The sequence below is a fragment of the Priapulus caudatus genome, unplaced genomic scaffold (genome assembly GCF_000485595.1).
Source record: "Priapulus caudatus unplaced genomic scaffold, Priapulus_caudatus-5.0.1 Scaffold4, whole genome shotgun sequence".
Taxonomy (NCBI): domain Eukaryota; kingdom Metazoa; phylum Priapulida; class Priapulimorpha; order Priapulimorphida; family Priapulidae; genus Priapulus; species Priapulus caudatus.
In genome coordinates this window covers 524,385-536,979 of record NW_014577065.1, presented here as the reverse complement: position 1 = coordinate 536,979, position 12,595 = coordinate 524,385, and the positions used below count along the sequence as shown (strand labels likewise).

The window sequence follows — 12,595 nt, the reverse complement described above, 5'->3', positions numbered from 1 at the left end:
ACGCATTATACATGAATTAGCCAACACTGAAGGTACGTATTTCAAACACACACATATTTAATAGTCGGTAATGACGGTAACATATATATGCCCGTAATAGTGAACAGTAGTGTACATATCATCGTCAACATTAACAACAGCAACAACAGCAACAACAGCAACAACAACAACAACAATAACAACAACAACAACAACAAGGCCAACATCACCACTACTACTACCACCATCACTACCGTCGACGTCGCCTCCACCAACACCACCAACACCACCAACACCACCACCAACACCACCACCGCCAGAACAACAACAACAACAACAACAACAACAACAACAACAACAACAACAGCAACAACAACACCAACATCACCATTACTACTACTGTCGCTACCATCCTATACCACCGCTTTCAACAGCATCATCATCATCGTCATCACCAGCACCAGCACCACCCCCAACACCACTACCAACACCAACACCACCACCAGCACCATCACCACCACCACCACCACCACCACCACCACCACTACCACTACTACTACTACTACTACATAATGTTACTAATAGGGTAGGGTTTTTCTGTTATCGTGTTTGTACACAAGAAATGTTTCCATTATCATCAGTAAAGGAGAGAACTGTTCAGACTAAATACGATGTTTTTAATTGCATTTGATGTCTCGCATTACTGGTCATTTATTCGCTCCACAATCGCCTTCGCTATTCAAATATATGCGGCGCTGAGGCGTTTATCAGCTAGGGCTCGACAAATTTGATGTCGATGTTTCATAAAGTGCCTATTTCCGGGCTTTTAGCGACACAAATAGTGATTGTTATTGTTACAGATATATGTATTGATAAAAGGAACCATGCAAATAAACATTAACATGCGAGGCCAAATTTCAGGCGCATGCGTAGTACGCGATTCGATCGTAACAATAATTGACAAGGAAGCACTGTGACAGGCAAACGTAACAGGATACCAGTCAGTTAGAAGCATATAACGTGACATATTCTCATCAATAGAGAGCTAAAGGTAAAAAGGGCACAGTAGCCAATACGTGGCAATATACTTACATCAACGGATCCAGAGTGTTCACATTAGAGAACGAGAGAGCAAGTTCATCCAAGTCATATCCAACAACTGTTACCCACGGAGGAGCGGTTCTCGAGATCAAGAAAGCATGCCTAAACACCAGGTGTCGCCAAGTGAGCAGTCAAGGAAAAGTGAAACTGCACTACAAATTCAAAATGAAGATTCTGCTGACGTCACGACGGGAAAACTTTCGTATGGGGAGTTTCTGGAGCTGTTTCGCGCGTGGATACAAATGCTTAATTTTTTGGGACTGTTGCCTATTCAGGTGAAGACACAGAAATCGGATGGACAGATCGTGTTAGTGCGTAGAAAGACGAGTATCTCGTTTATATTATCTACAGCCTGGGTTGTAGTGAGCGTATTCAACCTTGCACGGATAATACCCTATATCATCACCTACTACAGTACCTCCAATAATGTAATTATAATAATGTACGTCATTTGGATAATAACGCAAGTGTATGGAACTGTCACACTAGCGTTGTTTCTACACGGTTCATCAAAGGTGCCATCTCTCATGTACAGATGGTGGGAATGCACGCAGGTATGGAAAGATGGGGAAACCCAAAAACTAAACAAAAAGAAGATCATTCGAAAGACAATGATATTTTGCGTTTCTACGTGTTGTCTCTATGCAACCTGCGTCACGTTTTCTATAATAATTATTTTTAACAACTCTGAGTTTAACAAGGAAATTACCGCTCCGCTTCTGCATCCGCTTGAACTGTTTTTTGATGATGATATCTTAACAGCACCAACAATAGTTACTATTAAAATTATTTCGATGATCATAAACACTATCGTGACAACAAGTGTCATTAGTCTGACTCTGACATTTAGCACTTACTGCTCTCTTGTTGGCTTAGATTTTGATTTTTTAACGAAGAAGATCAATCAACTTGTCCGCATAAACGAAGAAATAACTACAAACAGAGGACAAAGGCAAATACCCAACCAAGCCGATCAGCCCATGTTCGACAATGATGCAAGGTTATGGTCAATAGAGGAGTTACGCCTGCAATACGTAAAGATGGCGGATGTGGTCAGCCATGTACAAGCGCTATACTCACCTATGATCTTCTTTAGTGTGGTTTTCTCCGTCATGACGATAATATTAATGACATTCGTGATCATATTTATAATATCTACCGTTGACGACTCGGGCTTTATGTTAGTTAGTGGACTGATAACGATCACACTATTTATAGTCGGAGTGACTGTAATCATCCTCCAGGGAGCAAAATTTACGGAAAAGGTATTATTGGAAAATATGTGCATATGTCTTGATTTTTTATGCATTGGTAGTTAGCAGACATGATGATGCGACTTATGTACTTTGAACGTTGTAATATAATTACAAGATGTCTGCAGAAGCAATATCAAGAACGGTTTCTTCTCTATTTAAAATGCTCTGATGAAGATTATCGTGTTGTTGTAAAAATACAACTTCATATTCGCAAGAAAAATCTACTAAAACTAAAAATTCTACTCTTGCGACCACTTCCGAATACTTTATTTCGTGAATTGATGTACCAGATTTCCTGAAACGCGTTTGTGTGATAGCCAACGAGATAAACTGCGTTAACAAACTGAAACTGAAACTGAACTCAACAATTGACATCGTCGTTTTAGGCACAAAAGCCGAAGAATGGACTTGAGAAAATAAGAGGTCTCCAGCATTGCGAGGAGCTACAGGTGGCAATTTCGCAAGTGGTTAATTTCGCGGTCGGTGAATTATGAATTAAGTACTTGGTATTATTCGGTATGAATTATTCGCGTGTTGTTATTTTCGCGGTCGGGAACGCGTTCACGAAATTCGCGAAAATTAAACCACCACGAAATATACAGCATATACAGTATATGCAAATAACCTACCAGTTTTCTATAATGTGGTGTAGTATGTTTGTAGCATTAATATGTAAAATTTATATCTAGTAGGCAATTTGTTTTTAGAATTTTAGCATATGGTATTCGTATGATGGTTTAGCTGTTTTAAAATTCAGCGCTTCCCACGTTCAATTTTTGCCCAATGCATTACGCAATCAATTCTATTTCAGATCAAATCAGAGAAGTGCTGAAAACCGATGAGAGAGTCAAGGTGCTTGCCGAAGAACTCTACGATAAGAAATCTCTCCTCATCATGGGTCGAGGCTTCAACTTCGCTACCTGCCTAGAGGGGGCACTCAAAATCAAGGAGTTGACGTATATGCACTCGGAGGGAATCTTGGCAGGAGAGCTGAAACATGGACCCCTTGCACTCGTCGATTCCAATATGCCTTTGATGATGGTGATAACGCGCGACCAAGTGTACTCGGTAGGTCATTCCTTGACATGCTGGTTGCTAGCCTTTGTTGGAGTCCATACCCTTCACTCTTAGAATATTTTCTCACACTCTTTGTTAAAAGAATATGATTTAAGACAGTTGTTAGCACTTTTAATGAAAGACAAACAATTATATTCTTATACTCACTTTACTTAATTGGTTATCTTGCTCCACGATTGTTCGTTATTTTGTCCTTTTATGCCATGGGGCATTTAGCTTACCAGCCAAACTTCTCCATTCCTACCTGTCCCCCTCAGGCTCCCCCAGCTTGTGCCAGCTGGTTTCTGGGGCACGATGTGAGAAACTTATAATAATTCTGACAGTGCGAGTCTAATCCTTTCAACATGAAGTTTTATACATAGTCATTACGTTATAAACTTAGTATTCATGATGTTTATGACAATTCTGCTTTACCCGTCTCTTGATTGCTTGCACACAGAAATGCATGAACGCACTGCTGCAAGTGACGGCGCGCGGCGGCCGCCCGATCATCATCCTGGAGAAGGACGACGACGAGACGAAGAAGCACGTGGAGAAGATGCGATACATCGAGGTGCCGCACACCGTTGACTGCCTTAGCAGCATCCTCACCACCATCCCGCTACAGCTGCTCTCGTACCACATCGCCGTTCTGAAGAAGTGCGACGTGAGTATTATTATTATTATTATTTTTATTATTAAATCTTTATTGCATGTAATTCAAATACAAGTACATGTACAGTCTTTTTCATGGAGAAAAAATCTGATAAATGCAATAGTGTTGAGCAGTTAATATGATAAAATTTCTGAGTGATACAGTACAAAACAGTGCTATACAACATGAAGAAAAAAATATAGTAGCACGTGTATGCACGTGTTAGCTAATCATGATGGCGTTAGTTCACAACTTGTGGAATTCTTAGACGTGTAGCGCTGTTAGTTTGGAATTCAGGGAATTATAGTGGGTTGTAACAGTGTGAGATCAAAATACGCAGAATTCTTGGGAGTCTGACGGTATTAGATGAAAATTTACAGAATTCTTAGTGGTGTAGTCGTGCTAGATGAAAAGTCATATGGAATTCATAATGGTTTAATGGCGTCATTATTATTAGTGTAATAATGTCAGATGAAAACTTATAGAATTCTTAGGGGCGTTTTAACGTTCTAAGTGTATTTGGTCAGAATTTCATGAAAGCTTTAGTTGTAAAAATTACATTTCTAAACTGCCGATAAATAAATTGCATAGGGACTTCTTGTAAACAGTGCACTAAATAAATGTGCTTGGCTGCTATATCAGTAAAATTAAACAGATTTTATGTACATTTAATAATATCCTCTAAAAAAAGTGTGTGAATGAAGTGTTTACATAACAACTAATAATAGGTGCGTTCACACTGGCGCGAATTAGCGGGCTGCAAAACCCGGTTTTTGCAGCCCGCTCGAAAAACCGAGCTTTTTACAAGTGTGAACGCAATTAGCTCACTAAATCGCGCTCAAAATAGCGCGCTGCAAAGAACACTTCCGACTGCGCTAATTTGGAATAAGCGCGCTTATTTGCACCGCGGCGTGTTGTGCCGCTCGGCGATTAGCGAGATATTTCCGCCTGTGTGAACAACCACACAATTAGCTCACTATTATCTCCGCTATTAGCGGGATGAGCAGCGCGGTTTTTCTTGTGTGTGAACACGCCTAATGAGAACCCCAATTACTAGCCTTGGTCTACAAATGATTTATTACGCGTAGCTCAATGAACATTCATGAACGCAAACCTTACCTAACCAAACCAAATTTACCTTACATACATTTTTCGTACATTATCAACAAACCCACAGTGACATCTGCCGCATCATGTGGCATACATTATTGTGAGGTTCGCCAGTAAACATTTAAAGGAGTTTTGGGTTAGAGTACGTTTACCCATGATATAATGATGATCTGGCGGCCATCGTCCATTTATCCAAACCGTTTGAAGTGTTCATCGTTGGGTTCATCGGTGTCGAGAAAGTGTTTTATTTATGCTTGGTGGTAACACTACCCAGCAAGCAAAAGACCTTCAGTGGGGAATAATAATTTTTATTTAATGGCACGTGACATAGCTGTACCATGCGGTATACCAAGCTGGACAATGCGGTATTTTTCACAGACAACGAATAAATATTGCCACCGTAACACAATGTGACCGGTTTTGTGTGCAGAATATCGTAGCAATTTTACCCGCGAGATTGTCACAAATATAATAACCGACGAAGCTAAGCTAATATACGCATCAACATGCGAGGCATTCTGTTAGTAGAAAATTGCAGTAAATGTTGCGTGCTTACACGCCGTTATTGATTAATGTTACTCTTCAGTATTCTTGCCTTTGTATGTGTGGGGGCAATATGATTCAGTAACGCTTGGCCAAATTTGATGTCACCGTATCATAAAGTGCCATTTTCTCGAGCTTTTAGCGTAACAAATAGTACCCGTTATTGTTGCGGATACATCTGTTAACAGACATTTTAGGATAACAGTGTAAATATAGATCTCATATCCGTATGGATATAATTTTAGGCACAATAAAATAAGCCAATGCATTTCACAATGCGAAGCATTTTAAAGCGCATGCGCACTGTGCGATTCTAGATTAAATCAACTAAACGAACGTATCGTAACACTATTTGAAAAGGGAGCACCACGATGGACAGATCTTAACAGATTATCAGCCAGCAACAAGCATATGACGTAACTATATATTTGCATCAATAAAGTAGGGCTAGTAACGTTAAAGAGAGCACAGTCGACAAGTCCTAACCAGCAACTGTTAATCATCAAAGCGATTCGTGAAACGAGTAACATGCCTAAACGCCGGGTGTCGCCAGAGCAGCAGTCAAATCTGAAGGAAATAGCACTGCAAACTCAAGATGAAGATGCTTCTGCTGTCACTATCGATGAGATTTCTTATAGCGAATTTATACAGACGTTTCGCGTGTGGATGATAATGCTTAAGATTTCTGGGCTGTTACCTCTTCAGGTTGAGACACAGTCGGGCGGAAAAGTCGTGGTAGTGCGTAGAAAGACAAGCATCTCGTTTATATTATCTACAGGCTGGGTTTCTGTGAGCGTCTTTAACCTTGCGCGGCTAACGCATTATATCATCACTTACTACAGAACATCCGGCTTTGTACAAATTACAACGAATATCATCTGGGCAATAATGCAAGTGTATGGAACTGTGACAGTCGCGTTGTTTCTACACGGATCATCAAAGTTGCCATCGCTGATGTATAAATGGTGGGAGTGCTCGCAGGTGTGGAAAAATAGAGAAACCATCAAGCTAGCCCGCAAGAAGGTGAAGGTAGTGACCGGCATTACTTGCGTTTCTGTATTTTTCGTCTTAGCGGCCTGGCTTGTTTTCTCAATGATATCTGTGTTTGAGAACTCCGAGCTTATCAGGGTCATTACGGCCCCTTTGCTACATCCATTGGAAATGTTTTTTGGTGACAATTTTTCAACATGTCCAACAGGAGTTGCTTTAACGATCATCGTGCTGATCATGAATGGCATTATTATTACGTATGTCATCAGTCTGCCTCTGACATTTGGTACTCACTGTTCGTTTATCGGCAAAGATTTTGATTTTTTAACCGAGAAAATTAATCAGCTTCTCCGCATAAACGAAGAACTAATTGCGAGGAGCGGGCAGAGAAGAATATCCAATCAAGACGATCAGCCCACGTCCGACAGTAATGCAAGGTTATGGTCAATAGAGGAGTTGCGTCTGCAATACGTAAAGATGACCGATATGGTCAGCTATGTGCAAGCTCTCTACTCACCCATGATCTTCTTCAGTGTGGTTTTCTCCGTCATAACGATAATATCAATGACATACGTGGTCATATTTATATTATCTACCGTTGACGACTCGGGTATTATGCTAAGTTGTGGACTTTTCACGACACTATTGTTTATAGTAGGATTGACCTTAATCATCCTACAGGGAGCAACATGCTCAGAAAAGGTATTTTCAGAGCTTCTTATTTGTTGGTAGCTATAGCTGACAGTTCAAGACATGCACTTAGATATGTATCCGTGTGATTGGAATAAATACCGATTAGGCTATGGGAATACTGGTTTTAAAGATCAATGCATATAACAGCGTGCTGAGTTGATATGCGACATGAAATCTGCATGTAACCTTCACAACCTTAACTAAAGGGGGGACACACCATGCGAATTTATTCGCACGTCCGCAGCGATTGTAAGCGGGGAGTAGCAATTGTAAGCGAATAGTAAATTTACATGTTGAAATGTATGCAAGAAAGCGAGCAAACAGATAATGTGCCAATGCGTTTACAGTTCGTTTTCATAATGACACAAAATTAATTCAGCGATCGTAAATGATTGAAGCGGGAGACACACCATGCGAATTTCGCTGCGATCATATCCGCAGCGAAATCGCGGCGAATTTCGGTGCGGATGAAATTCACGGCGAAATTCGCCCGCGCTTGAGCAGACACACCATGCGAATTCCGCAACGGTTTTAAAATCCGCTGCGATCGTGCGAATAAATTCGCATGGGGTGTCCCCCGCTGGTGTGTTCCTCGCATGGTGCCCCCCCCCCCGCGGGTCAATCATTTAAGATCGCTGAATTAATTTCGTGTCATTGTGAAAGCTGTAAACGTATAGGCACATTATCTGTTTGCTCACTTTCTTGCATACATTTCAACATGTAAATTAACTCTTTAAATAAAGTACGATTAGGTTAATTTTCAATATGAAGTAGCAGCTACTTCTAATTATTATTGTGTCATAACCGTTTCGAGAAATAGTTTTGGTTCTGTTTTTTGTGTAATTTCAACAATTGAAAACGTAATTTTAGGCGCAAAAGCCAAAGAGTGGGCTTGAGAAACTAACAGATCTCTCTCATCACGAAGAGTTACAGGTGATTAAACCTAGATGCTACAATGCTGTTATTTAAATAATTAATTAATTAAGCAATTTATAGTATTTTTTTATACTGGTCATTCATCTAATAAACCGGTTAGAAAGAATATTTAAAACTAGCACAAACGGCGTAGGTGAGGCCAAATTAACTAACGTGACAATATATGTCAGTGATGCAAAACGGGAATGCCTTTAATAATAAACACAGGGCAATAGTTGTCGGCAAGCGTGTTACTTTAATTATTTGGGGTAATTAAAGCAATTGAGTTTTTATTTCACAGAGAATTCTTTTCGTCGTCCAGTTGAATGCAAATGACGTGCGTTTCACTGGTGCTGGCTTCTTCTCTCTCACCCGAAGTCTTCTTCTGACCGTAAGTATGCCTCGCGCTAAAGATCGTATTCTAACTGTGCCTTCCACTAGCGATCTCAATCTGGGCTCATTACGTCTCCACCTTAATGTCTCATGTTGATGACGCATAGATTCCTACAGCAGAGGTTACTGCATATGACATTTCGTCGATTCACACTCTTGTACGTATTCCCACAGTTACCACGTCGACTCAATTTGCTATAACACGTTTTTCGTGTCTCGAATTTCCCCGCTCTTACGTATTTCCTTTAGCTTGGTGTTAGAGATTCTCTGTGAAATCGTACGACTCAAGCACTGTGCACGCATGCTATTTCATGAGCTATGCATATTACCGATGTGTACAATCCCTCAGCGGTCACGAGGAGTGGCGTCTCTCTAATTCACCTATTTCTAATTAACATTTAAAAAAATACTAATTACTCTAAATGTTTGCTCACGAAGCTATGGCGTGCCGTCACTTCGTTGTCTGATGAAAAGAAATTGTCACCCCCACACGCACGCACCCACGCACCCACGCACGTGCGCGCGCACACACACGCACACGCACGCCCGCACACACAGAGACGCGCGCGCGCGCGCACACACACACACACACACACACACACACACACACACACTCTCTCTCTCTCTCTCTCTCTCTCTCTCTCTCTCTCTCTCTCTCTCTCCCTCCCTCTCTTTCTTCCTTCCCCTCTCTATCTCTCCCCCTCCCCATCCCCTTTCCTACACCGGGTTAATTCATACACGTAGCTCTCGCCCATACGCAGCTCTGACCTTTCTCTTCTGGCTCCCCTTCCCCCCGGGGAGGTAGACGTGTGTGTGTGGTAGAACAGGTGCGAGAGACAGACAGGTACACGGGGGCAACAGGCGGCCTGACAGCAGCTGTAGCGCCTGCCTGCCAGCTCTATATATATTTCATAATGATTTTTTGGTGACAATTTTTCAACATGTCAACAGGAGTTGCTTTAACGATCATCGTGCTGATCATGAATGCATTATTATTACGTATGTCATCAGTCTGCCTCTGACATTTGGTACTCACTGTTCGTTTATCGCAGAGATTTTGATTTTTTAACCGAGAAAATTAATCAGCTTTCTCGCATAACGAAGAACTAATTGCGAGGGAGCGGGCAGAGAAGAATATCAATCAAGACGATCAGCCCACGTCCGACAGTAATGCAAGGTTATGGTCAATAGAGGAGTTGCGTCTGCAATACGTAAAGATGACGCGATATGGTCAGCTATGTGCAAGCTCTCTACTCACCCATGATCTCTTCAGTGTGGTTTTCTCCGTCATAACGATAATATCAATGACATACGTGGTAATATTTATATTATCTACCGTTGACGACTCGGGTATTATGCTAAGTTGTGGACTTTTCACGACACTATTGTTTATAATAGGTTGACCTTAATCATCCTACAGGGAGCAAGATGCTCAGAAAAGTATTTTCAGAGCTTCTTATTTGTTGGTAGCTATAGCTGACAGTTCAAGACATGCACTTAGATATGTATCCGCGTGATTGGAATAAATACCGATTAAGCTACAGGAATACTGGTTTTAAAGATCAATGCATATAACAGCGTGCTGAGTTGATATGCGACATGAAATCTGCATGTAACCTTCACAACCTTAACTAAAGCGGGCGAGGACACACATGCGAATTTATTCGCACGTCCGCAGCGATTGTAAGCGGGAGTAGCAATTGTAAGCGAATAGTAAATTTACATGTTGAAATGTATGCAAGAAAGCGAGCAAACAGATAATGTGCCAATGCGTTTACAGTTGTCGTTTTCACAATGACACAAAATTAATTCAGCGATCATAAATGATTGAAGCGGGGGACACACCATGCGAATCTCGCTGCGAATTTCGGTGCGGATGAAATTCACGGCGAAATTCGCCCGCGCTTGAGCGGACACACCATGCGAATTCCGCAACGGTTTTAAAATCGCGCTGCGATCGTGCGAATAAATTCGCATGGGGTGTCCCCCGCATGTGTGTTCCTCGCATGGTGCCCACCCCGCGGGTCAATCATTTAAGATCGCTGAATTAATTTCGTGTCATTGTGAAAGCTGTAAACGTATAGGCACTTATCTTGTTTGCTCACTTTCTTGCATACATTTCAACATGTAAATTTACTCTTTATATAAAGTACGATTAGGTTAATTTTCAATATGAAGTAGCAGCTACCCCTAATTATTATTGTGTCATAACCGTATCGAGAAATAGTTTTGGTTCTGTTTTTTGTGTAATTTCAACGTAATTTTAGGCGCAAAAGCCAAAGAGTGGGCTTGAGAAGCTAACAGATCTCTCTCATCACGAAGAGTTACAGGTGATTAAACCTAGATGCTACAATGCTGTTATTTAAATAATTAATTAATTAAGCCAATTTATAGTATTTTTTATACTGGTCATTCATCTAATAAACCGGTTAGAAAGAATATTTAAAACTAGCACAAACGGGGTAGGTGAGGCCAAATTAACTAACGTGACATATATGTCAGTGATGGCAAAACGGAATGCCTTTAATAATAAACACAGGGCAATAGTTGTCGGCAAGCGTGTTACTTTAATTATTTGGGGTAATTAAAGCAATTGAGTTTTTATTTCACAGAGAATTCTTTTCGTCGTCTAGTTGAATGCAAATGACGTGCGTTTCACTGGTGCTGGCTTCTTCTCTCTCACCCGAAGTCTTCTTCTGACCGAAAGTATGCCTCACGCTAAAGATCGTATTCTAACTGTGCCTTTCACTAGCGATCTCAATCTGGGCTCATTACGTCTGCACCTTGATGTCTCATGTTGTTGACGCATAGATTCCTACAGCAGAGGTTACTGCATATGACATTTTCGTCGATTCACACTCTTGTACGTATTCCACAGTTACCACGTCGACTCAATTCATTGCTATAACACGTTTTTCGTGTCCTGAATTTCCCCGCTCTTACGTATTTCCTTTAGCTTGGTGTTAGAGATTCTCTGTGAAATCGTACGACTCAAGCACTGTGCACGCATGCTATTTCATGAGCTATGCATATTACGATGTGTACAATCCCTCAGCGGTCACGAGGAGTGGCGTCTCTCTAATTCACCTATTTCTAATTAACATTTAAAAAATACTAATTACTCTAAATGTTTGCTCACGAAGCTATGGCGTGCGTCAGCTTCGTTGTCTGATGAAAAGAAATTGTCCACCACACGCAGCGCACCCACGCCCCACGCACGTGCGCGCGCACACACACGCCAACGCACGCCCGCACACACAGAGACGCGCGCGCGCGGCAGCACACACACACACACACACACACACACACACACAGCACACACACACACACACACACACACACACCACACAGCACAAACCACACACACACACCACGCACACACACACGCGCGCACGCACGCACGCCACACACACACATATCTTATATTATATATATATAGAGAGAGAGAGAGAGAAAGAGAGAGAGAGAGAGAGAGAAATCTGTAACTAAAGCACTCGGAGAGCACAGACCTCCGCCAAGGCAGCTTTCTCTCAATGTGAAATTTTTTATTAATTAATTAATTAATTAAGTGGAAAAATTAATTAATTAATTAATTAATTAAATAATTAATTGGATCCGGATCACCACAAAATGTAATCAATTCTAAGTTACCCCATTTCTGACCTATCCTGAAAATTTTATTTTAATGAATGAATTAATTAATTAATTGGTCCGGATCACCACCAAATCTCATCAATTCTAAGTTAGCCCATTTCTGACGTATCCTGAAATTTTATGACAATCCGTCCATAACTTTTGTAGTTATAGGCTTAACCTGTATGATACAGGCGGTTCCGGCACAGCGGCGGCGGCGGTGGTGGCGGGCCAATCAGCCAATCAGCGAGCGTCACAAACCAGAAATCGA

At 41.3% G+C, this 12,595-nt stretch overlaps 1 protein-coding gene across 1 annotated transcript in view; it reads left to right on the top strand.

Moving 5' to 3' along the window:
• Positions 1 to 2,120: 2,120 nt before the first annotated feature.
• The window catches only part of LOC106821291 (glutamine--fructose-6-phosphate aminotransferase [isomerizing] 2-like), an 11,142-nt gene continuing 667 nt past the window's right edge, over positions 2,121 to 12,595 (top strand). The window contains exons 1-6 of the mRNA XM_014826044.1: positions 2,121 to 2,141; positions 2,723 to 2,759; positions 3,148 to 3,404; positions 3,853 to 4,059; positions 10,959 to 11,021; positions 11,503 to 11,554. Of these exons, the coding sequence (XP_014681530.1) occupies positions 2,121 to 2,141; positions 2,723 to 2,759; positions 3,148 to 3,404; positions 3,853 to 4,059; positions 10,959 to 11,021; positions 11,503 to 11,554 (637 nt within the window). The remainder of the gene's footprint in view (positions 2,142 to 2,722; positions 2,760 to 3,147; positions 3,405 to 3,852; positions 4,060 to 10,958; positions 11,022 to 11,502; positions 11,555 to 12,595) is intronic.